Raw genomic sequence first — 26,841 nt, forward strand, 5'->3', positions numbered from 1 at the left:
ATTTGAATGTTTTAGTGCATTATGTGGTAATCATGGCAAGCAAACATTTACATTTGTTTTTTTACAATAAATTTCTTTTAAAATATACTTTCTATTTTTCTGTACTGACATATGCAATAAATTGATACATTAAAAGTTTGATTAATGTCTTAAGATAGTTTGTTTTTGGTCTTTTCTGTTAACCTAAATTTTATGAAAGGACATTAATGCTTCCTCAGTGGTCAAATAAACTACTGAATTTGTACTGAAATTAATGAATTTTTATTGGTGTGAATAGAAAGTAGAAGTTAGATCTACTTTCTGTTCCCTCATATTATTCTCCTACATGCATTTCATTTAGGCTAATATTAAATATTTCCTATGTGTGAACTGCCAGTGAATGAGACCCAAAGCATTTGATTAGTTACGTTAATCTAGGAATGAATGGATTTTAAGTGTTCTTAGCTAATGTTGCCTTGAGAGTTCATAAAATGCCTTTTCGTGAAATTCTGCTTTTCTTGTCATTAGTATTGAGTTAATGATTTGGGATTGATTATAAAGATGCCCCAACAGTCACTCGACTTTTAGGGGTCTGTAGCTTGCTTTCCCTAACCAGAGATCTGTTTGCTTAGATCATGTCAGAACCAGCGAGATGACAGGAAAGTGGCCCCCTGCAAGCAGAGGTGAAGATGTCACCTGGAAGATACCGTTGTTGCCCGGGTCGATCTGGGGCAAAGTAGGATCCCTAGTGTGCCTCCTTGTGGGATCACCAACCTGGATTCCCAGTGGAGCAGTTTTCAGATCTCTAGTTCGTAACTTTCAAAGGGTAATTTTTTCTACATTCCTGTATCACTCTCCAACTCTTGCTTTACACCCTAAAGATGGTGAGTAGTTGGGTCTGGTTAGAGAATGTAACTCCTGTCTTATCAAGGGGAGTGAGTGATAGTTGCTCAGTCATGCCTGACTCTGCATCCCCATGGACTGCAGTACGCCAGGCTCCTCTGTCCATGGGGTTCTCCAGGCAAGAACGCTGGAGTGGGTTGCCATGCCCTCCTCCAGGGGATCTCCCTGACCCAGGGATCAAACCCACCTCTTTTATTGTCTCTTTGGCAGTCAGGTTCTTTACCAGTAACGCCACCTGGGAAGTCCATATATATGTGTGTCTGTGTGAATATATGTGTGTATATATATATACATACCCATGCTCCAAACATCATGAAGCATGATTCTCTAATTCTTTCCAAAGATGCCTGAAGTTCCCCTGCATCCCTTCATTAGAATCCTTTTCTACCTGATTAGCTGGAGATGGTTTATGTTGTTTTCGTCTAAGAGACACCTGAGGGGTAGAACATCCAAAAGAAGATGCTGAAAAGGCCTCTGGTTTGGGGAAGGAGCTCTGGGCTAAAGATGGGGTCTGAGTCACCATCAGAGACACTGCAAGAACAGGTGGTGGACAGCGGTGTGACTGTACTTCATGCACCTAACTGCTCATCCAAAAATGGAGAAAATGGTCAGTCTTGTGTTATGTGTATTTGTCCACAGTTTTAAAAACAGGAAAGGGTGGATGAGAATGTTTAGGGCAAGAGTCTAAAAGGAAAGGAGAATGTAGGACCTCACCTGAGGAGCAGGAGACGGAGAGAAGTCAGAGGAGACAGAGAATGAGATGTTTTATTCAGCTCTGGGCTGTCGATGGCCCTGTGTGCCTGCTAAGTCACTTCAGTCATGTCTGACTCTTTGCAACCCTATGGACTGTGTCCCACCCGTCTCCATGAGATTCTCCAGGCAAGAATGCTGGAGTGGGTCGCCATTTCCCCCTCCAGGGGATCGTCCCGACTCAGGGATCAGACCCAAGTCTCCTGCACTGGCGGATGGGTTCCTCACTTCTAGCGCCACTGGGAGTAGCTGGCGCTTGGTTATTTGGAACAAGGTTTGTAGCCTTGTTCACGGTCTGAATGAATGAGTTTACTCCTCAACTGGGGCGCTCCTGAGCTTGCTGAGTGTCAGTCGCAGATGTAATTACACATGGGTGGTAAAATTTGGCATAAAGTATCACAGTGAACAAGACTAGCAAACTGAGGTCATAGCTTCGGATGGCTCCTTTTATCAAAGAGCAGAGTCCACAGCAATCGGACGGCGAAAGGGGGACACAACCAGTACCACTGACTGCACGTCGTCAGAAGCAAGGTGCAGGCAGGATGGTGAACTGTTACATTTCAGAGACCAGACTGTACATAACTGTTCCACAACAAGTTTTGTTTTATCACTTTTTAACCCAGTTTTCACATTGAGACGTCTGTCCTAAAAATATAATTAGATGAGAGCCTGTGTAGAATTATACTGTAATGTGACTTTTTTCCTTTGGTAGTAGCCAAAACAATGAAACAACAAAAGAGCTTGACACTCCATCAGTGGGAAATAATAAATTATCAAAGGAATTAAAATCTGTAAGTTTGATCTGGAAAAATGCCCATGGTTTATTTTACTGAAGAAAAGCTATTGCAGCGCAATGTGAGCAGTATTAGTCCATTAGAAATCATATACATAAATAGAGTAATATGTAGGTGGGTATATATATACATATATATATATGAATAAAGAGGTGTTGGTATAAAATCTGTTTATGCCATCTGACTATATAATATACACAGTATATTAACCTATTGATACTAATTAGAGATCAGGGAACGACTGCTGTCAGGGAAGAAGAAAGAAAGAGATCATTAGTAGGGACAGAACTCAACATTGTTTGACTTTTAATTAACATGAAGTGTGTTCACAAAGTATAAGAGAAATAATTCTTAATAAAAAGAAAACTTGGACAAAAATGTGGATTTTCTTGTACTTAATATTGAAAAGATAATGGAGAATTTTTTGGTGTATGATTGCTTTAATAATTTTCCCCTCCCCTAGTTCACAGAAGTAGTCTTTTTTTAGTGATACGTCTGGTGTTACAAGTCAGAGCATTGTGAGAATTCCCTGGCGGTGCAGTGATTAAGACACTGCAATTTCACTGTTGAAGGGTGGGGGTTCAATCCCTGGTCTGGGAACTGTTAATAAGATCCCACAAGCCCCAGGGCACAGCCAAATAATAATTTTAAAAATAAAATGGCTAGTTTTAAAAGTCAGGGTGTTGTGGATCAGCTTGTAAATTACCTCAAATAAATGTTATTTAAAACATTTCAGTTGTAAATTGACAAACAACAATCATATACACTGGAGTGGGTTACCATTTCCTTCTTCAGGAGATCCTCCCGACCCAGGGATTGAACCTGGGTCTCCCTCATTGTAGGCAGACGCTTTACCGTCTGAGCCACCGTTGAAGTCCTATTATATATGCACATATATTTTTATGTATAAAGTAGTCCGTATATCCGCCATCCATGTGTATCTATCGATCTATCGATCAATCATCTCAATCTGTCCGTTTATGTCAACCACTACTTCCTAGGGATACAGTAGCATTAGATACACAATGTTCTCCATCATACATTTTCAACCTAATATGTTTATGGGTATTTTAAAAATAGAAGTATTTTCATAATGTTGAAATTTGAAGGATCTAAACTTAATTGGAAAACTCAAGAGCGTATAGTGAACTTCAGATTTCAGGTCCCTTTAACAGATGAAGTTTATTTGTTAGATCATCAGCTGTAGCAAATATGCTTAGACCTGTGAATATCTGGATTCTCTACATGTTAGAGGCAGAAGTCTGTGAGCCCCGCCTCCTCCATCTGGCACCCGGACATGTTACATGAGAACGAGGAGGAGAAGGAGGAGGGGAGGAGGAACACAGAGACAGCCTGGACCTGCGATCAGCATTGGAAGTGGGGGGTGGGGGGGGATGTCTTGTGGGGCTGAGCCCTCAACCTGCGGAATCTGACATAACCCCAGACAGACGTATCAGAATTGAGATATACAGCTTACAGCCATATCAGTATCCAATTCTGATATCCATTTCAATATCAGAATTGAAATGGACAGCCAGCTGGTTTCGCAGAGAACTACTGATGGGGGAAGATTTCTGCACATCTCTTGTCAGAAGAGTTGACAGTATAAGCGTGGTGTGAGACTAAAAAGATACACAGAAAGATTTTCTGAGTGCCGCCCGGGGCTTTGTCCCCTCACACTGCTGCCTGCTGGAACCTGAGAGGTGGTGTACAATGCCCTCAAGTATTCCTCTCCTTCTTGCAAATCCATGGCACACAGGAGTTTCCCAAAATGAAATACCTGTCCTTATCTGGGATGGGGTGAGAACTGTAAGTTCAAAAGCCAACCATATTAAAGAGAAACTGAAAAGTGACTTCAAAAGGGTAAGGTCAATACCAACTGCTATATATAAAATAGATAAACAATAAGGACCTACTGTATGGCATGGGGAACTATATTCAATATCCTGTAATAAAGACCATAGCATAGTCTAGTGAAAAGAATATGTTTACATGTTTACCTGAATCACTTTGCTGTACATGAGAAACTAATACAACATTGTAAATCGACTATAGTTCAATTTTTTTTAAAAGGGTAAGGTGGTAACTTTTATGTTACATGTATTTCAATGCAACTTTTAAGTAAAAAATGTAGTATATGTATGTGTATATACACATGTAGTGGAATAATACTTGCCCATGAAAAAGGAGGGGTCTTACCATTTGTGAGAACATGGATGGACTGTGACAGTATTATGCCAAGTGAAATAAATCATACTGAGAAAGACGAATGCTGTATGATTTCATTTGCATGTGGTGGCAGATATAAAACAGACAAAATAATACTCACAGATACAGAGAACAGACTGGTGGTTATCAGAGGGGAAGGAAAGGGTTTGTAGGGGTGAATGAAATGGGGGAAGGATCCATCGTACAGGATAAATGGTAACTGTGGTGATCACTTTGCAGTGTTCACAAAGATGGAATTATGTTGTATACCTGAAACTAATGTAATGTCGTATGCCAGTTTTTTTATACCTCAATTTTAAAAAGTCTCAAAAAATGTCTACAGGTAATGGTTTAAGATCGGTGTTCTAAAATGCTGAGGGATTTTAATAGTCACCAGCAGAGTACGGTTTATTTTATCTGACTTATTGTCCTTGGTTGATTGGGCTTCCCTGGTAGCTCAGATGGTAAAGAATCCGCCTGCAGTGCTGGAGACCTGGATTCGATCCTGGGCTGGGAAGACCCCCTGGAGGAGGGCATGACAACTCACTCCAGTATTCTTGCCTGGAGAACCGCGTGGACAGAGGAGCCTGGTGGGCTACAGGCCATGGGGTCACACAGAGTCAGATGCAACGGAACAGCTAAGCACAGCAGAGCCTTGGTTAATTATTACTAGTACTGCTGGTTGATTAGTGATCAGGATCACTTCTCTTGAGTGTGGAAATAACTGACATGGTCTGGATTGTGTTTCATTTTTGGAACTATTAGAAAATTATTATTCAGTTTAAAGTATGTAAACAGCTGTAGCTGTGAGATAATTGATTATGCTTTTGGTTAAAATTCTGGAAATCACCTTCTTTTTTTTTTATACTAGTGGTAGAACAAAGAAGCTTACATTTAAAAGGAATAGACAAAAAATCAGCAAATTCATTTCAAGTGTAGTACATTCAGATATAATTAACAATAAATGCAGCTTATGAATTCTGACATACTAAACACATTTTATGACTCTCCACGGTTATTTAATACAGCTTTTTAAAATTTTCCTATAAAATTGTATTTCTGTTGCACAATCAGACTTGGTAATAAAACAGTTTGAGATTCAGAGAGTGTTTATATTTTGAGTAGCAGGAAAGCAGAAGAGAAGTTGCAGATTTCCAATAGAGGACTAAACATAATGGAATTTAGTTTTTCTTGAGGCTTTATATATATGCAATTTTCTAATGCTTTCCCCTCTTATGGATAGATTCTCAGCAGTAAGATTGTTGAGTTTAAGTGTCTGTGTTTTCACTGTTACTAGATATTGCCAGATCAGTTTCCAAAAAAATTTTATTAATTTACACTTTTGAAAGAGTACCCTTTACTCACATTCTAACCAGCAATACATGTGTTGACGTTCAGTCGCTAAGTTGTGTCTGACTCTCCGCGACCCCATGGACTGCAACACCTCAGGCTTCCCTGTCCTTCACTGTCTCCTGGAGTTTTGCTCATAATTAACAATTAATCATCAATGTTTATTATCCTTTCTAGTTTTCATTTCCTGGATTATTTTGCCTGATTTTGTTCCTTCTCCAGTTTCTAAAGATGAGCATTTGATTCCTTTGAATATCGTATGTTTTGGCCATAGCTTAGTTTTCAGTGCTATAGTTTTACTAATGAACGTTGCCTTTACTGTTTTAGTATTTAAGTAGTTTTCCTTCCACTTTCTGGGTGGTTTCTAACTTCAGTTTTGCATACCTCTTTGCGTCAGAGTTTATCTGTGAATGTGTCTTTACATTTTCAAGGAAACAACACATTGATTGGCTGTTTGTAGTGCTTTCTGTTTATATTAACTACAACCAATGAATGTGATGTTTCAGTTATCTGTTGCTAAGCAATGACCCATGCTAACTTAGTGGCTTACAGAAGTGATGATGTGTCACTTTTGTGATTCTGTGGGCTTCCCATGGGGATTCTTCTGCCGGCCACATCCTAGTTCTCTCTTGTGGACGCAGTTCCCTGCAGCCAGGCTGGGCCAGAAGGTTCGAGATGGCCTCACTCACACATTTGGCAGCAGGTGCTGGCTCTTGGCTGTGACGCTCCACGTGTCATCCTATCCCCCAGTAAGGTCAGACTAACATTCTTACATGGTGCTCTCGGGAACGTAGTCCAAGAGAGTGGAAACTGGAACTCGGTCATGTCTGCCATATCCTACTGGTCAAAGCAGCTCACAGAGTCAGCTCAGATTCAGGAGCAAGAAAACAGAGAACCTTTTCATAGGACACAGAGTCTTGTTGCAAATAGGCTTCCTCTAGAAGGTCTGATCTCGCAACCTTGCAAGCTCTCACAGCAGCCTGTAAACCACTCCTTTTTTGAGTTGTTCATGTTGATTAAACTTTGTGTCCCTTGTACATCTGGGGAAAAAGAATCTCTTTTCTTAGACATGAGTAACTATCTTCCTCTTTTTTGAATATCCTTGTACTAAATCATGTAATAAATAACATAACTTCAGTAATTGTAAAACGAAAACCAAAGGAGAAACAAAGGGAAATACACAGAAAAAAGGATTAGTTGTCAGAGTTGATCTCCATTAGTCTGTGACAGACCATTTTAAAAATAAGGATATTGAAGACTTAAATAATAGAATGAATAAGGTTGTGCCTTATTTTCAAGTGCCTGTGACTGCAAGGAGATCCAACCAGTCCATCCTAAAGGAGATCAGTCCTGGGTATTCATTGGAAGGACTGATGTCTCGAAGCTGAAACTCCAATTCTTTGGCCACATGATGCGAAGAGCTAACTCATTTGAAAAGACCCTGAATCTGGGAAAGATTGAGGGCAGGAGGAGAAAGGGATGACGAAGGATGAGATGGTTGGATGGCATCACCGACTCAATGGACATGAGTTTCAGTAAACTCCAGGAGTTGGTGATGGACAGGGAGGCCTGGCGTTCTGTGGTTCATGGGGTTGCAAAGAGCTGGATACGACTGAGCGACTGAACTGAGCTGTGTTATATTCAGACAAATGACAGTATTATTAATCCACAAAGAAACTAATTAAATTTCATAAATAGAAATAGCAAAAGAAAATTATAATGCTTTAAGTAGAAATTAGTAATACAATGGAAAAAAATGCTTGAAAACTTGAATATGTCATAAAATGACTTTTGAGTCCAAGTAGTTCAAATCAAATGGTAGGATTTTCTTTAAAATATTTATGATAAAGCATTGCTTATCAAATAAGATTAAATTCACTAAGCAATACTTATAAGAAATTTAATAGCCTGTATATTGAGATCAAGTAAGAAAGGAAGTGAAGTCTTCAGTCTTCAACTGAAGTCAGAGCAAAGAACAGCAAAATAAACTTAAGTAGAATGAGGCAACTCATAAAGATAATAAGTAAAACCATCTGCTGATTACTTCGACAACAGTAACAAAACAAGTAAGTTTTGGTGATCCTCCCAAAGAAGACAATTTTTTTGGACAGCTAGAAAAAAGAGAGAGAGACCGCCACATATTAAAACTGAAATTGAGAACCAGGTAAGAAACTATTTTGCATAAACCTATCCAATCAAATTGGAAATTGTTCAAAATGAATGATCTTATACAGTAGAGTGTAAGCTCTGTGAAGCCAGTGTTTTCAATTTTTCTTTCCTTCTAGCACCTAGAACATGAATGAAGAACTAAGTGGGGACCGCCCCTCATTTGGCAACCTCCTTCCCTTTCTTAATTCGTTTTTCTTGCACACGATATAAATGTACGTCAACTCCTATTTCCCCTTATTATTACTGCAGAATTTGTTCATTTGTTATCTTTTTAGCATCTGTAATAGCTCCAGAAACATCCCCTTTTTCATTTGTTAATGCAGCTTTCTACTTTCTTTTTCTCTTCAATTTGTCTCCCCTCAAATTATTAGTTCTATTTGGTCTTTCAAATAACCACTTTTCTTTATCCTCTCTATTGTGTGGTTGCTTGCTATTTTATTAATTTCTTTTCTTCTTTTTTGCATTTCTTTATCTTTAAGCTTATTTGCTTTTACTTCTTTAATTTTTTCAGACTGTATGAACAGTTTACCATTCTTCTTTCCTAAAATATGCAATTGAAGCTGTCATTTTCCTCATAAAAATAGATTTAGAAGCATCTCACAAATTTTCATAGCCTACACATTTTGCTACATTCAAGAATTTCATCAGGTCTTGCTTGGGTCTATTTTTCTGAGTTTCTACTTGGCGAGAACTCTCCAAATGAGCTTTGAGGTCCTTCATAAGTTAAGAAAGGTGTTTTCTTCTACAAGCTTTTAAATCATTGTCTTTTAATCTATCCCCCACCCCATCCCAACCTGTCCCACCTGTGTTGTAGTGTTAGCATGAAGTCTCTCTGTGTTTTGAGGTTTTACTTCCACTTAAGCCAGCTGGCCAGTAATTCAGAGCTCATAAGTGACCATCCTTTGCTTTGTAATTCATCTCTCCAACTGTTTCACTGGGAAATTGTGGGAATCTTTTATAGTTCATCAGATAATCGCCTACAGTTGAATTTTCCATTAATTTTTAAATTCCGGTGTCCCCGCCGCCGCTGTTTCCTGTGTGTGCAGGAGGATCGCTGTGTTCTCTCTTCCTGCGCCGTCTCACCTCTCCTAAGCATCTCGTCCCTTTCCTCTGCTGGTTCAGCTGGTGGGAAACCAAGTCCTCTCCATCCAGATAAGCCGGGCCGGTGCCCACGGGGAAGCCTGCAGTCTACCCATGAGGGACTTGCATTCGGAGAGACACTCGCGTCCCCTGCCTCCTTACCTCCTCCCAGCCCCAGGGACGGGAGGACCAGCTCCGCTCTACCTGGTTCTTCTGGGCCCTCCCCAGGTTGAGGACGCCTAGCATACATATGTGGGGTTGATCCCCCCCCAGTGCCTGGGCCCGCAGATTTCTGCTCTGCTGTTTATTCCAAGACCCACTGAGACCTCGGTCCCAGGTTCAGTACTGCCAAAGCTGGCTTTGGGAGAAGAAGGTCACAGCTTTTTTCTGTAAGACCTAAGGGTCTCACTAACATCCAGCGGCCTCCAGCCTCCCCTAGTTTGTCTCAAGAAAGAGGGATGAGTCAGAGCCCGTAGGAATGATAAAAAAGATGAATTCAGGCTGCATTCTTCTCAGAATGCCCTGGGCTTCCCTTGATTTTTTTCTTTCATCTGAAGTGATTCCCTCCTTACATGCTGTGCTGGGCTTAGACGCTCAGTCGTGTCAGACTCTTGTGACCCCATGGACTGTAACCCACCAGGCCCCTCTGTCCGTGGGGATTTTCTAGGCAAGAATACTGGAATGGGCTGCCATGCCCTTCTCCAGGGGATCTTCCCAACTTAGGAATCAAACCCCAGTCGCCCACACTGCAGGCAGATTCTTTACCATCTGAGCCACCAGGGAAGCCCCCCTCCTTACATGGTGACCCACAGTTCTGATTTTCTATATTCATTTCTGAAAGAGGCGACTGAGTTTATTCCCAGACCACATGGAGAACACAGGTGCATTCAGTACATCTGCACATAGCAACGCCTTTAAAGATGTGAAGTTCCCTGAGAGTGAATGTCGCTCAGTTGTGTCCGACTCTTTGCGACCCCATGGCCTGTAACAGTCCAGGGAATTCTCCAGGCCAGAATACTGGAGTGGGTAGCCTTTCCCTTCTCCAGGAATCTTCCCAATCCAGGTCTCCCGCATTGCAGGTGAATTCTTTACCAGCTGAGCCACAAGACAAGCCGAAGAACACTGGAGCCTATCTCTTCTCCAGCGGATCTTCCCGACCCAGGAATTGAACCGGGGTTCCCTGCATTGCAGAGAGATTCTTTACCAACTGACTCTGCTAAATAACTGAAGTTGTCAAAAAGTAACTCTGTAGTAGAAATGGAAATAAGACTCTTCTTAACGAGTGACTAGTCTTTCTAGTGATGGATACTGACCTTTCCTCTTGACACTGTAGTTTTTTCAATATAGACATTTGGAAACTTTTCAAAAGAACATTTGAAACTGTTCTGTAAAAAGTTCTTTGGTTGTAGGAATATGAATATCCTCAAGCCAGCAGAATTGGTTAGGATACTTTGGGATGCATTAACATCTACTTTTGTCCCGAATTGGCTTAAAGAATAAGGAAAAAGTATAACTCAATATGGGCTTTCCTGATGGCTCAGTGGTAAAGAATCTGCCTGCCAATGCAGGAGACCTGTGTTTGATCTCTGGGTTGGGAAGATCCCCTGGAGAAGGAAATGGCAACCCACTCCAGTCTTCTTGCCTGGAAAACTCCATGGACAGAGGAGCCTGGTGAGCTACAATCCGTGGGGTCACAAGAGTCAGACACGACTTAGCAACTAAACAACAGTAGCAATTCCTCGGTGTAAGAAGTCCCCAGAACACATAGAGTTGGTTTAACTCCACAGAGACCCAGGCTTTCTTCCTACCCTTCACCTGTCACCTGGGCAGCACAGCAGTTGGGGAATAGCCAGCCTGGCTCTACGTTGTCGTGAGCAGAGCTGTGACCGTGTGGGAAGGCTGTCTTTTTCTTTGGTTTCTCTTTAAAGATGACAAACTCTTTCTCATGAGCCTCCCCCGCCCCATCTGACTGTTAGACCCTCTCCTATCAGTACAATCTCAGCAGTCAACTCTGGTGTGGATGGGATCACCAGGATTGCGTTGCGATGATGAGGGTTAAAGCGTGCAGTTATCATCCTACCAAGATGGCTATCTGAATAAGATGGGTTTCTAGATTCGGGCCAGGAAAGAGTTTGTTAAGATGGTGAAACAAAATCCGGCATCCAGATGTATCTGACTTCTGAGGCTGTACACCTGAGACCTATCTTTCTACTTCTCACATTTAATAACAAAATTTCAAGTAAATCTCTAAAAACACTTGCAAACTCTGCTTTATTCATCTGTAAAGACAGACAGAATTTCATAAGTAATGTTTCCTACATGGGTATAACACTCTATTTCTCCCAACGTTTCTGAGGTGATCAGATCTGACCAGGTACTGTTTGAGGTGCCTGTGTGTCAGCATGGGGCTTCCCGGTGTGAGGCTGAGCGGTAAAGAACCTGCCTGCCGATGCAGGAGACCTAAGAGGCACGGCTTCGATCCTGGGTCCGGAAGATCCCCTGGAGGAGGGCATGGCAGCCCACTCCAGTATTCTTGCCTGGAGAACCCCACGCACAGAGGAGCCTGATGGGCTACAGACCATGGGGTCGCACAAAGTTGGACACGACTGAGCGACTTAGCACTACAAAATTAAGCTCCAATAAATACACACACTCTCCTCTTTCGAATATAGCCATAAAGAAATAGAAATCAACCTTGCCAGTCACCAGCATCATGTTTTGTATAAGAAGTAACCAGAGTTGTCTATGTTTAAAAACATACCATTACTTCCTGGTTCAATTAGAGCGATTAGCACTTGGCCTTCCAAATCAAGTTTCACTGTAATGGCAGCAGAAACTGACTGAATGTATATATTTCCATCAGAAAACAGAATCCTTTTTTTCTGAAATGTAGTAATTATTTGTATGCAACCATTTGCCATATTCTAAGTACTTGAGGAAGCCAGTTTTACCTGGATCTATTTTTAGGTACCTCTGCATTTCTGGAAGGAATCCATTCTTGGATCCATTCTTGGATCATCCAAATCTTTATGAAAGATACTTTTTTTCCCTCAAAGAAATGGGTATAGGAGAGAGTTCCCAAACCAGCTAATTCCTCATAGGATTGTTAAGCCAGAAGTTAGTTAAGCTTTCCGAATATCTTTGAGGTTGTCAATATAAGAAGCAAGTGGTCATAGAGCAGATGTCTGTTTTACGCTGTGATTCATCAGTCAGATAAACTGACTTTAGTTCTATTCAAATATCCTCTCTCCTGTTCCTCTCTGCCCTCTGCTGAGTGGTTGGGTCAGGGGACAGAGGACTCATTTTGTTTATTCAGTGCGTCTTAGCTCTGTTGCACGAGAATGCTGGGCACTCCAGGTGAGAAAAAGAAAGAAATGGGTGAAAAGGAATTGAATCACGGCAGAGAAGTCTTGGCTCAGCTCCATCCCTGAATAAACATGAATGTGACCAATGAGTCAATGACTAAGGACTGCGTAAGATTTGTTGAACAGATTTTCGGTTAAATTACTGTCACACCCTTTCCTCTGCAGGAAACAGATCCTAGATTGATGGAGTAATAACTTCCTTTTATTCCTCTAGTAAGGAATTCGAGAGCACAGGAATGCCACTTCATTTTCTACCTGTTTTCTGAGAAACTGAATCACATCATGGGCGTGGGGGACCTCACCAGCCCATGTCCTGGGCAGGGCCTCCCCCTTCTGCCTTTGGAGGAGGGAGCTCTAGCTGGGGGCGCCCACTGGTGGTCCAGGACCACGCGGGATGCAGGCAGACTGCTCCTGGTTCTCTCTGAAGAGCTGCTGAAGGCATAGCTAGCTTCTTATAGGAAAGTATTTCCTTTCTTTTCTGAACTTTTACTGCAGAACACGGACAGAAGTGGCCTATCAGAAGGGGAAGGATGTCCACCCACAGAAAGATACTGCAGGTGTCCAGGATGAAAAAGAGAGGAATCGGTTTCCAGCACTGCCTTGAATTCTTTTGTTTTTCTATGTGCTTCGGTACTATGAATGTGTGGTAAGTCGCTCAGTCGTGTCCGACTCTGCTAACCCTGTGGACTGTAGCCCGCCAGGCTCCTCTGTCCGTGGGGTTCTCCAGGCAAGAGCCCCAGAATGGGTTGCCATGTCCTTCTCCAGGGGATCTTCCCAACCCAGGCGAGTTCTTTACCACTAGCAGCACCTGGGAATACATTCCCATATAATCTGGGAGAGTTCCGATTGCTTTCAGCCAGAAAGTAATCCCCAAACTAATCCTCTTTTGAAAAACTGAACTGTTATCTGGTGTGTTTTATCCTGATTGACTGGAAACAAGAAATGTCAGGAAGCTTGTGTTCCACAAAAGATTCTACACGCCCACTGACAGATGACTACTCCCACCGGCGAAATGGGACCAAGGAAATCACTGAAACACTTTTTCATTTTTTTAAACAGAAAAATATTTTTAAAAGTCATTTTGAAAGGTCTTGGAGCTTGCAGGTGCAAAGGAAAAAGTAAAGTCCCAATAGATAAAAATGACTAAGGCTGATGACATGACACTTAGTGAGACATGGAGGAAGCAGGCAGTCCTGGCAGGTAACTTGGAGACACCTGCTCAAGGTGAGCACAGGCCTTTTCTCCAGCAGGTGGGTGCCCGCGAAGCCCTTGCAGCGATGCCCAGGGAAAGGCACAGAGACGTCCATTGCAGCAATAGTGAACATATTACAACTGAATAAATGAAACATTCCTTTCATAAAATGAATGAATAGATTCCACATAATGAATGGATGGAATGAATGGAAATGGAAGCATCTTAAAGGTAGCTTGTTCCACGTTCCTGGGAGTCTTGTTAGGATTCTCAGGGACAGTTATCACCCACCCAAAGAGGACACTGACTCACTCACAGGCCACACCACGTCCCACGATAGAGACTTGAAGTCCAAGCCCCTCTGGGTGGAGCCGCATGCACCCGGGTTGGGTCATATGTTCGAGTGGCTCGAGTGGGCTAATGGGGAAGAGCAGATAAGCTCCTCTAGGAAGAGAGCAGTTAATGAGGCTTCCCGGCAACCCAGAGCCAGAGAAGGTCGCTTCTCCCCCAACCAGTGTGCGGGGGGCTTGCAGCTCCAGAAGTATGGACCACCGAGGTGGGAGGGCTCCTGCAGCCTGGCCCGCCCATGAATGGCTGACTCCCAGCCTTGAGTCCCGGGAGGAAGACCTCAGATTTCTCTTGGAAACTGCACCCGCGTAGAAAGACTCCCCCCAAGTAGCTGATCTAAACAGTTCTCCAGAATGTAGGCACATTCCTTTTATCACATCACCAAGATGGTAACGGAGCAGAGTACCTCCCAGCGGACCTCTGTGCCTCCTTTGAGGACACTTCATTTTATTTCCTACTTAAAGACTGTTAGTAAATCACTCTCCAGTGGAGCCCGGTTCACCGCTAAAGCACTTAGCTTATTTGACCTTCACATGAATTATCTTTATCACACTTAGCAGGAACTTATTCCTGTTCTTTCCCCCTTCCCTACAAAGCCACGTGGCCCCAAGTGGCCCCAGGCCTCTCCTAATGCCTGAGGGGCAGCTCCTTAAACACCTTCCTATCTTAAAAGCTCCCCGGAGTGTGCTGGTCCGAACTGCCAGTTCCCTCCCCATCAGATCTTCGCCCCCCCCCCCCCCCCTCCCCGGGTCTGTGCATGAGTGTTCTGAGATGCCATTAAAATTCTTACAAAAACTGAAAGTGAAATGAGGAAGGCCGATTGAGCAATCGGATAGAAGGGTGAATGCCAGGAAGACCTAGCCTACAGTTAGGGCAAGAGATGCAGCCACGGCAGAGAGAAGAAAATTCGGGAGAACTCGCCCCAGGGCGAGTGCCGCCGGGCTGGGCCGTGTAGTCAATGTGGGACATCAACAAACCCAGATAACAGGAAATGATCCATTCTCTGTGGTCACTCAGGCTAGGGGCCCCAACCTGCAAAGTTCAAGGAGTGAAATGGATGACTCCACCGGGGAGCAGTCCCGCCTTTCTTGCCCTCAGACCAGAGAAGAAATGAAACTGAAGGAGGGAGGCTCCGTCCTGCCCCAGGAGGAAAGCCCCTCCGGCCGGTGCTCCAAAGATGGAAAGCTGCTGGCCGTGACCCTGCTGCTCGCCGCCTCGTCCAGCTGCCTCACGGTGCTGGCTTTCTGCTGGGTGGCGTCCCTGCAAGCGGAGCTGGGCAGCCTCCGGGCGGAGCTGCGGGGGCGGCCGGGCGCCCCCCAGGCGGGAGCCGCGGCCGCGCGGGAGGCTCCCGGCGTCACCCCCGCCCTGAAAGTGAGTGTGCCGTTGCAGCCGCAGCCCCCCACCGCCGCCCCCCGCCCCCAGACCCCGACGCCCCGGCAGTAACGTGGTGGGGCTTTTCTCTTAGCAGCGGATCTTTGCACCCCCAGCTCCGGGAGAAAGCAATTCCAGCCAGAGCGGCAGGAGTAAGCGTGGCCTGCCGGAGGCAGAAGAAACAGGTACGTTTGCGGGGGAACAGAAGCGCCCAGGGGTCCGGGGGGTCCAGGGCCCAGGTGAGGAGGAGAGCATCCCGCCTGGGAGAGGGGCGCCGAACAGAAGCCGGAGCCTGGAAACGGCATCCCAAGCCCGTGTGCCCCCCAGGGCGGAGCCAAGCCCTGGCCAGTGTCCTGGGCTGACCGCGTGTTCTGTCCGCCTGTGAGCACGTTTCGGGGGCATCCGTCTGTGCGGCGGCGCTTGGAGCACGGAGGAGGGGAGAGGGGCGCACCCGTCCCCTCAAAGGGAGAGCTCGCGCCCACGTCAGGAGCACCGTCTGGCAGTCCCCGGGCGGGGGAAAAGCGCCAGGAGCTAGTCTGGAATGAGATTTGGTCCAGACGAGGGGCAGACAGCATCTCCGAGGGGCGTAGCTGCTGCGAAACCACGTGGAGACCGGGCAGGTGCATGTTGGTGCTCTCTTTGATTTCTTCCCTGTTTAAGAAGAACCCTGTTTTACACACTGGGGCACAGAGATTTTAAAGCTTTTCCTTATTATAATGTTCTTGCAGGAGCTACACAGGTTTATAATCCACTGTAATAGTTCTTTAGTGATTTCTACCTGCTCCACAGACATCTCAGATTTGGGGGCAGGGGCACCCCAAAGCTTCAGCTCCAGTTCCTTCATATCAAGGATGGAAAAGGGAATTTGCATTGCTTTACTAATATTGCAATTTAACAATCCCTTCCTGCTGTCTCCCTTGTATATTGCAGGAGCATTTTTTGACCCCTAGAATGTGCCAGGCTTGTGTCGGGAGAGGTGTTGTCGCTTCTCCAGTTTCCTTTAACCTTACTGGTGACTGCAAGGCAAACCCAACAGGTGTAATTATTCACCTGTATTTGCTCTTTGAAGGAGAGTGCTCGAGAGACAGATTAGGTGTTCTGCCTCTCTCTCTCTCTCTCTCTCTCACGATGCTCCTTCTGCAAATTTATTTTTCACTAAATGCCTTATTCATGGAAAAAATTCTTCCTTAGTTTTATACAGCAATACATTTTGTATCCAGTTGTCATATCTCCGTGCCAGTTGTCAGAAGCAATTGGGTTTACACATTTTAAAACTGGAAAACCCTCATATGTTTACTATACTCTAAAATCCTTATCTTCATATTTTGCATTTTGTCATTCATATTTTCTGCATAATTGAAAAATATGGCATATATACCATGGTATATTTTTGTGTTCACTTATTACACAATAAGCCTTTTCTTTATTTCTAAGTAATTCTCACATACCTATATTAATGTATTTGTTATCTTATAATTATCATGATCATTTCCAATTTTTTTGGTAGAATGGAATATGTCAAAATTTTTGTGCATATCTCTTTGTTTTTGAGGAATTTGATGCATATACTTAATATAAATTCCATAGATAGAATGTCTGAGCCAAAGAGTATGAACATCTTTATCACCCTTGCTACCTGTTGCAATTTGTTTTCCAAATGAATTATAAATGAATGCAACCAGAAATGCAGTGTACAAGTTTTTCACATCCTTTCACATTTTATCTTTAAAGATGTATTTTCGCTAGCTCAGTAGTTGAAAAACAGTGCCTCAAATTAAATTTGTGACTTGCTTACAAATAAGAATTATCTTCTTTTCGCATATTTTGATAGCTTCTAATTTTATCCTCTACTAATTTTTATTTATAACTTCCCTCATTCATCTGTCCTATTTTTAAAATGAGTTTGAATAAACTCTGTATTAGGCATCTTGTTTGTCAAAATTTTGATGTAAATGTTTTCACAATATTTTGCTGCTTTTTAGAACCTGTGCAGAGATCTTGCATCTGTGTATTTTAATGTGATACCCTTTTTAAAATTTTTCTCTAAGACATCAAAGTTAAAATACATATTTATCCACAGTCTCTTAAAGTAGTTTGCTTTTTTCCTGCCATTTTGACTTTTTTCTAGTAATTTACTGTTGTGGTTTGGTATTAAATCCGTTAGTCCTGGAGTTTATTTTGGTGGATCATGTTATACTAGCCTTAACTTCTTCTTTCTTCTTTTACTTTTTCCTTCCCAAGTGTTGCTAAATATCTAAACCAAATTAATTAGATGATTCTTTTTTAACTCATTTGCATTGAAACACTTACTATATTATATTGAGTTCCTCATATATAGTTGAATCTATTTTGAGACTGCTTTTTGTCATTGATTTACTATCCTATTTATCTGCATTAAATATTTTAAGGAATTTTGTAATATAATGAGCTTCAATATCTAGTAGGGTGAGAATGCCTCACTCTCCTTCAAACTTGTCTGCTAGTAATCCTGCCTGTGAATTTATTATTAAAAATAAACCCTAGCTCTCCCATTCCAAGAGGACTTAGACTCATTACAGGAGATTTAAGAAGGAAAAAACTGAGTAAGAAATCAATAACTCCCTAAGTCCCACTTCCCCGAAGTATGTTCTATTAATATTTTAAAATTTCCTCTCATGTGAATGTTTTTTCATATTTGTGTTTCTAAGGCATCCAAAAGTGGTATACTCACAAAAATTTTTCCCCAAATAACTTTCAATTTTTAGAAAATTTGAATAATAGCAGAAAATAATAACCAATGATAAGAACCCACCCAGTTTCCATGGCACAGATATAATCACTATTATCAACATCATGATTTTGCTCAGATTTTTATAAAACTTTAATGTAGCATATATATGGCATACATATATATATGTATTATATTTATGTACATATGTTATGTATATATACTGTATACTTAGTTACATGTGCAGTACTTACATATATATCTCTATGTTTCTCTCTACATATACTTATAGCATTCATAGATCCCAGAGGAAAGATTTAAAGATGAGAAATGCAATGATAGTTATTATCAGCAATTCTTGTCAATAAAATTGACTTGAATGTTATTTCATTCTTTCATGCAGGGAAAATGTCATTTTGTTTAGCACTATTTTAAATTTGTATATGTATATACCAAGAAGTTTGTATGAAGCTCCATGATTTTTCTTTGTTTTCTGTTTGGTAAGGTCCTTCTTTTGGAATTGAGAAAATTCTATGCAGTTTGAATCTATGCAACTTTCTTTGGTTTTCGTTTCCATTCTAGTTGTGACTTATTTTAAGTAAAACTCAAAGCCTTAGGTTATCCCTTTTAGTTTTAAAATGTTAGTTTTCATTTCACTTACTAGCTATCTATATATGTTTAGATGCATTTTGTTGGAATTTTATAAAGCCTGTAACTGAAGAAAAATGAATTTTCACATTTTGAATTTATTTATTAAAGATTTTTAATATCTATATTAAATATAAAATTTAAAATTCCATAATAAGGCAGTTTTCCTTATGTAGGTTTCACTATTCTTTCATGATTAATTTAAAAATGTTACTGCTACTTTGGAGCCTTGGCATTTTCAAATTGCTTGTTAAACTGTTTAAAAAAATACAGAGTTTTCAAGTAAATGATATATAGTATTTGATCTCACACTTATTTTTAAGCCACACCAGTACATTTATTGGATTTATAACTAACAGAATTATAATATTCTTCTAGATTTTCTCTAGAATATTTGGCTTTCTCAACATCAGTTTTGTCATCATTTTATAACCATGCCCAAAAGTTTAACAGCTAAATGTTGCTAAGTAATATACCAGAATGTTACCCATTCTTATTTTCCTATAAATCCAACCCAGATTTCAGCAGGCATCTAAATTTTATTGGGTGTATATTCAATTTGTAAGTAAATCCCAGTATGTTGTGGGCTAGAAAGTCTGGCCTCTCCAGAACACAGCAAGCCTAGTTCTTGCATCAGCAGTTGATACTCATCACATTATCCCCTAGGAAGGTTCTTTCCATTTGTGTGTAGACTATCTATACAACTAAAAAGCAGAGACTTCTGTGGTCTGGTTCCAGCTCTCCTCTTGTATATTCATCATGACACTTGCACCCTGTAGGGATTCCATGAACATGTGTGAATCAATTTGGGGCTCAATATCAAATAAGATAGAATGATTTTGTGGGATCATTTTGCTTCCCCCATGGCTCAGCCATGAAGAATCTACCTGCAATGTAGGGGGCACAGGAGATGCAGGTTTAATCCCTGGGCTGGGACGATCCCCTGGAAGAGGAAATGGCAACCCGCTCCAATATTCTTGCCTGAGAAATTCCATGGACAGAGGAACCTGGCAGGCTGTCGTCCAAAGGGTCACAAAAGAGTCGGACACAACTGAGCGACTGAGCACCGAGCGCCAAGTGACATCATTTTGGGGGAAGGGATTTTCCCATATTTCTTCGTTTGTCAAGTTTTGATCAAAGGCTGTCTTATGAAATTTTTGTTAACTTGACCTTTTAAAGAACTGCTTAACCAAAGAATGAGCATGATCAGAAGACTCAAGTCCCAGGGGTGTGGTCCGGAAACCCCTTGCCTCAGACTTGCTCGCTACCCCAGGCAGAGGCAGTATTTGGGAAAGTCAGAGAAGTTCCCCTATTCAGCGACTTCTTTAACTATAATTTCATAGATTGTTAGTTTAATTTTTTTAAATTTTAATTGATGTATTCTTTCCATACTCAGAAAAGGGCACGTATCTTCAAGTCAGCGAAATTCACAGACTGCACGTCAGTACGTGAAGGGCAGCACCCCATCAGCCTGCACACCGAGTTAGCGCTCCTTGCAGACACCCCCACCCCCCCGGGGGCAAAAGCACTGCTTTCACCTAATTCTAGAATCTGGTGCTAGGGCTCCAGTTTTGCTTTTCTTAACTACGTTGTGTTTCAAATGAAAGTCTTAGCAAGTTTCCTATGTTTCATAAGAATTTCTGATTGTAGTCTAACAAACAGAAATGTGGGGAAATCCAAGATTAAAATTGCCAAATGGCTTACAATAGCCAAAAATTCACTTTTTAGCCCCTAAGTGTATTTGGAGATAGTCCCAATTAAAAAAAAAAACACTAAAGTGATACTAAAGTTTTGAAAATATTATACATGAATATTTCTTCACTGATGGAGTCACAGTGATCCATGTGTTGAACCTGAACTTAACTGTGATTCTCTTCATAAGAACCTGAAGATAATCAGCTTGAGAGTCCATCAAGAAAGTGAATTCTTCCAAATGGGTTTCTACTCAACTTTAACAGTTCACTAATAAAATGAGGTGACCTTTTCCTTTCTCCCTTGTTCAGTAGGGAATTTAAAAGTTACTGGAAACCCATGTGTTTCAGATTATGGAAAGAAAAAAATTATTTTTTATTAATATTTATTATACTTGTCTCAATTTTAATAACAAAAATAGTGGTGAAAGCATGAGCATTTTAAAGAAAGTAAAAACAAGAGCAGGAAAAAGATTACTCATATTTTATCTTGCAAATATTTCCTGTAAGATTCAGACCATTCAGACCATTTTTAAAATAAACTTTTTGAAATTATTTTAGAATTACAGAAAAGTTACAATAACAGTGCAGTGAGTTCCCTTATGACCCCCATCCAATTTCCTCCGAAGTTAGCATCTTATATTACCTTGGTACCTTTGTCACAACATAGAGACCAACACTGGGATTTAACTAAACTCCTGAAAGCGTTAGTTGCTCAGTCATGGCTGGTTCTTTTGCAACCCCATGAACTGTAGCTCGCCAGGCTCCTCTGTCCATGGGGTTCTCCAGGCTAGAAAACTGGAGTGGGTTGCCATGCCCTCCTCCAGGGGATCTTCCCAATTCAGGGATTGCACCTGGGTCTCCTGCACTGTAAGCAGATTCTTTACTGTCTGAGGCACCAGAGAAGCCCTGACTTTATTTGAATGTCACCAGCTTTCCCCCTAATGTCTTTTTATGTTCCAGGAGCCATCCAGGACACCACAATGCATTTGATATTTTTTTAAAAATCAGAGTTTTGAATATAATAAATATGAGTGCGTGCGTGCCCAGTCATGTCTGACACTTTGCAACCCTATGAAATGTAGCCCACCAGGCTCCTCTGTCCATAGGGTTTTCCAGGCAAGAACACTGGAGTGGGTTGCCATTTCCTCCTCTGGGGGATCTTCTTGACCCAGGAATCAAGTCTGCATCTCCTCCATTGGCACCTGGATTCTTTACCACTGGGCCACCTCTGCCTCCTTAATACACATAAATTAATGCCTAATATGGTAACTTAAATATTTCCCTGGGGTAAACATTTCTATTGTTAAACATAAGTATGTATGCTAAGTCACTCAGTCATGTCTGACTCTTTGTGACCTCCCTGGACTGTAGCCCACCAGGCTCCTCTGTCCATGGGATTCTCCAGGCAAGAATACTGGAGTGGGTTGCCATTTCCTCCTCCAGGGGGGTCCTCCTGACCAAACCCACATCTCTTGGCCTCCTGCACTGACAGGCGGTTTCTTTACCATTAGTGCCACCTGGGGAAACAGAAATATATCAGTACTGTTTTTCTGAGTCTTGAAATCCATAATCCATTTCCTTTGCAAGAAAAGACGGGATGTCTGAGGGGTCTGTAGCATCCAGTCTTTGCTTTATCGACATTTCGGTCTCAGCTGTAACTTCCAAGGCTGTAAAATGCATGTTGCAAGTATGCAGTGTGTAACTCAACCATCCATTCTGTCCCCAAATGGGGCTGCAGCCTCTTACCCAGCAAGGGCGTGTTCTTTCCTAGAACAGAAACAGATGGTTGCTGTCATGGTGATCTTTGACCAGAGCCTTCCCTGAGTGTTATTTTTCTTATCCCCTGTTTCAATAAGGAGAGACTTCTTTTCAGTGTTGCAAGAGCTGGCTTCCATTCAATTTCCACAAAAGTATTTAAAAGGCAAATAGTGACCTGATAACCACATCTCTGAACCCTGTTCTTATCAAGTTTAAAGTTTTGGGAAACTGGAGAGCCAGGAAGCGAATCAACCAGGGCAGCCAGAAGTGATATTGTGTCTCTTCCAACCTTCCCTAACCTCGGAGGTTCCTAACGCTGTGCTGGTTGTTGGGTATTGATCAATCAGAGAACAAACAGATGAAAGTTTCCTGCCCATGGGGTATCACATTGCAGTGAAGTGGGAAGCCACAGAAAATAGTCAATAAACATAATTGATGAGTAAATTACAATACTTGAAAATAGCAAATACATTGCAAAAGTGAACATTTTAGGGCAGGGTTAAGAGAACCAGCAGAGTTAAAGGTGAGGAAGGGCAAGGGGATGTGTCTTTATTTCAAATAAGAGAGGCCAGGGTAAATCTTTCTACCTAATTCCCGAAAGCTCAATTATTCTTTATACTTTCAGCATTAGAAAAAAATTCAGAAATGCATAGGCTTCCCATGTGGCACAGTGGTAAAGAATCCAATGCAGGGGACGCAGGAGACTCAGGTTTGATTCCTGGGTTGGGAAGATTCACTGGAGGAGAATAGCAACCCACTCCGGTATTCTTGCCTGGGAAATCCCATGGACAGAGGAGCCTGGTGGGCTACAGTCCATGGCGTCATTCAGCACACATGCACACATTGGTATTTTAGAAATAAAGTCATGATGTTGAGGGATGCATTCTCATTAATAGTTCTGTAAAAATGGATGATATTAGATTTAATGGTTAACTGCGCTTTTTATGGGTCAAGTCCTGCTTACACGATCTGTGTTGGTCAGCTGCTCTTTTGTCGAGGTGGGATTTCCTTTTTAAAAAGTATCCCCATTTCTGAGGTGTTAGAGAAGAAACAGACTTTTCTCAAAATAGAGGACATGCTTACAGTGCAAAGCTCTAAGGTAGGTGTTCCGGAACATACTGAAAAGGGGAGAGATGAGTTCCATGTGAAAGCTTTGGGTTTGGCCCTGTGGACGCATGATTGTCATTTACCCTCTTAATAATCCCACGAGGTTGGCATTGCTGTCTGCACATTAGATGAGCGAACTGAAGCCCAGACATAGTCAGTCCCTCCTACCAGCAACCCGCTATTGAGTTGGAGACGTTAAGCTAGTGTTGCTTGAGCAACTCAGGATTTACTAAGAGGACAACCGAGGAGTGAGAGGTGAGGGTGTGTGTCGAGGTTAAAGAAACAGGTTTGGGGCCTGTGAAACTTGGGGATCAGTGAGGCATCCAGGCAGAAATGTCCCCCGGAGACTGGACAATGCAACAGCCAGCTATGCGATTTATTGCTACCTTTCTCCAGATAGTCAGCTGTGTTTCTACTTTTGGTTTTACCGTCTCTGACTTCAGACCTGTTGGCACATCATGTCATGAAGCTAACGTTCTTCACTGTTAAGTTAGGCTGCCAGTGCCTCCTGAGTATTCCTCTTTAATAAAGAGAAATATCCTGAAATAATGCAAAGAAGTCATGACGAAAGAAAAAACATATCCTGTGGAGATGATGACTCAATTATAGAACTATAACTTTAAGTTAAAATACTTGATCATTTGCAAAATTAAACATGAAGGCAGCGTTATTTTTGCTATTTTATTCTTGGGGCTTCCCCGGTGGCTCCGTGGTGAAGAATCCAGCTGTCAGTGCAGGCGATGCGATTTCGATCCCTGCGTGGGGAGGATCCCCTGGAGAAGGCAATGGCAGCTCACTCCAGTGTTCTTGCCTGGGAAATCCCATGGACAGTCGAGTCTGGAGGGCTACAGACTGTGGGGTCACAAAAGAGTCAGACGCGACTTAGCGACTAAACAACAGTGGTTTTATTCTTTGTGTTTGAGAAGCTGTGCAGAGGCTGTTGTCTGACTCGCCCTGTGTCGCCCTAGGCAGAGACCGAGAGTGGTGTGTGTAATCCAGCGGCACAGGTCATCCAAGGCTCTTTTCTGCACACATACATGTAGACCACGTTCAGATATATTTCTTTACTTCTATCAGTTATGTTTATTTCTACTGAATTTTGTCAGCTTCATCCCAAGCCCTCCAAAAAATCAGCACCACTTTCTTCCCTCCCCAGGCCCACTATTGTGCTGCCATCGTTCTGAATTCACCAGAACTGAGAGGCTGCTGCTATTATTACTTTTAAATTCTTCAAACACATATACCCATTAGTCAGAAGCTTTTAAATTTTCCTTCGGTTTGTTTTGGTTTCTCCACTGACATAATTGCTTTTCAGACCAAATCGCCCACATTATTATGTTTACTACCAGTCAACAGCTGAACCTTGACTTTCAGCCTCCCTTTATGGCAACTCGTCCTGCACAGAGACACGTGGATGAGCTTTCTCAAGCACAAAATGTGTTAGGCAAGCCCCTCTCAAGATTAAGAATTCCTAATATTTTTTTTTCTGTTTTATACGAGGTCAAATATAAACTTTTCAATTTAGCTCTCCAGAAATTCTTTTAAAACTCTTTCAACTCTTATTGTTTCCTAAGCTACAAACAAGTAACTTAACAAAATTTGCTGGTAAGGCACACTGCTTATCTCTGATAATAAAACTTTATAACTCTGTTCCCACCCTTCAAATTTGGTACTCCCACTCTGATAGAAATGTTTACCCCAAAACCATGACTTCTTGGATTTCTTCATAAATCTGTGTCCAGCATTAGGTCAGCGTGTGCATCTTTAAGGGGTTTCTCCTAATTAAATTTTTACAGCCACTGATTATTTATTCAAAACTAACTCAAGCAAGGGATTTCCTAGGTGGCGCTAGTGTTTAAGAGCCCTCCTATCAATGCAGGAGACTAAGAGATGTGGGTTGGAGAGATTCCCTGGAGAAGGAAATGGCAACCCACTCCAGTATTCTTGTCTGGAGAATCCCATGGACAGAGGGGCCCGGTGGACTCCTGGCAGGCTACAGTCCATAGGGCCACAGAGAGTTGTACACGACTGAAGTGACTTAGTATGCAAGCAACTAAAAAAAAAATATCAAATTCCTATATTTGTCCTGACTTCCGTATACTGAATGTTAGGCATCACTTTCAGAGTCCTCATTTTTAAAACATGTACAGTGTAATGTGTAAGAAGACAGAGGACAGAAGAAAGATAAAAGAAAATGAAGGATGGACATCTCATTCAGACTGAAGAGCTTGGAAGAAGTTTCTTGAATGAGATGAGTGAGGAGAACTATGGGAGTAGGACATATGGACAGAACATGTGCAATGGGAAAAGTTAAATGCGGGATGCTTGTCATGGGACCACACACAATGTGCAATAATTGCATTATTTACGGTAGTTTCTATTAGATTTAGCTTTGTTGAAATAATGTATAAGAAGCTGGATTCCGGTTTGAAAGGGTTTGATTCCAACACAGAATGCAGTACAACAGCTATTTGTTTGTTCTTTAATTGTTAAGTCGTGTCCGACTCTTGTGACCTCGTGGACTGTAGCCCACCAGGCTCCTCTGTCCATGGGATGTCCCAGTGTTCCCAAGAATACTGCAGTGGGCTGCCATCTCCTATTGCAGGGGATCTTCCTGACTCAGGGATTGAACCTGCATCTCCTGCCTTGACAAGTGGATTCTTTACCACTGAGTCATCAGATATTAGCAATTCCATGAGCTGTCAAGGCTCTTTGCCTGGTTAAATGAAATTTGAATGTCACACTTTAAAAGGTGGCTTTCAACCTCAATCAGTCCAACCACTATTCCAATTATAAAGTTGGTTGGATTTTATTATATCAAATATTGAGCAATACTAAATGATTTCTGCCCTGAAAGTTCTTATTTTAGGAATTCTCTTTTGTAAACTAGTTTTGTCGTCAATATAATGTATTGTTTCAGAAATATTTTTCGCATGGTTTAATAGTATGAGTGAATTTTCTTATGCTGTAAAACTGTACTTAAGATTAATCATTTGTGTTTCTCAGATTATGATATGTAATATATATATACATAGATATACATGTACATATATATATATATTTAGAAATATGTGTCTCCCCATTGACAGAAAAAGGTTTTAAAGTATGCTGCTGCCTTGCTTACTTTAAAAGAAGTTAAAAAGATAAACTATTCTCAAACTCTTATATAATTCCCCTTGATTGTAGCAGAGGGAAGATATATAGAAGGCATTTGAAAACCAAACGCCATCAATTAATACTACAATTGTTATTAATATTATGTTTCTTATTTTATTTAGACTATGCATCCTCAAAACTCTTGTGGTTGGATATCTATGCTATTGGGAGATCTAAAAAAACAATGCTGCTCTTTTTTGACCCACTTTTTGTGAGCAATAATGTATAGATCAGTCTAAGATCAGCTCTATGTCGAATTAGA

At 41.7% G+C, this 26,841-nt stretch overlaps 1 protein-coding gene across 3 annotated transcripts in view; it reads left to right on the forward strand.

The window, feature by feature from the left end:
* Positions 1–14,960: 14,960 nt before the first annotated feature.
* Positions 14,961–26,841, forward strand: part of TNFSF13B (TNF superfamily member 13b) — a 30,453-nt gene continuing 18,572 nt past the window's right edge. The window contains exons 1-2 of one of the 3 annotated variants that reach the window (XM_061133095.1): positions 14,961–15,509; positions 15,604–15,694. In XM_061133095.1, coding sequence (XP_060989078.1) covers positions 15,192–15,509; positions 15,604–15,694 — 409 coding nt within the window. In that variant the 5' untranslated portion in view covers positions 14,961–15,191. The remainder of the gene's footprint in view (positions 15,510–15,603; positions 15,695–26,841) is intronic. The other 2 variants (XM_061133093.1, XM_061133094.1) reach the window with 2 other exon arrangements.

Source organism: Dama dama, chromosome 30, assembly GCF_033118175.1.
Source record: "Dama dama isolate Ldn47 chromosome 30, ASM3311817v1, whole genome shotgun sequence".
NCBI classification, from domain to species: Eukaryota; Metazoa; Chordata; class Mammalia; order Artiodactyla; family Cervidae; genus Dama; species Dama dama.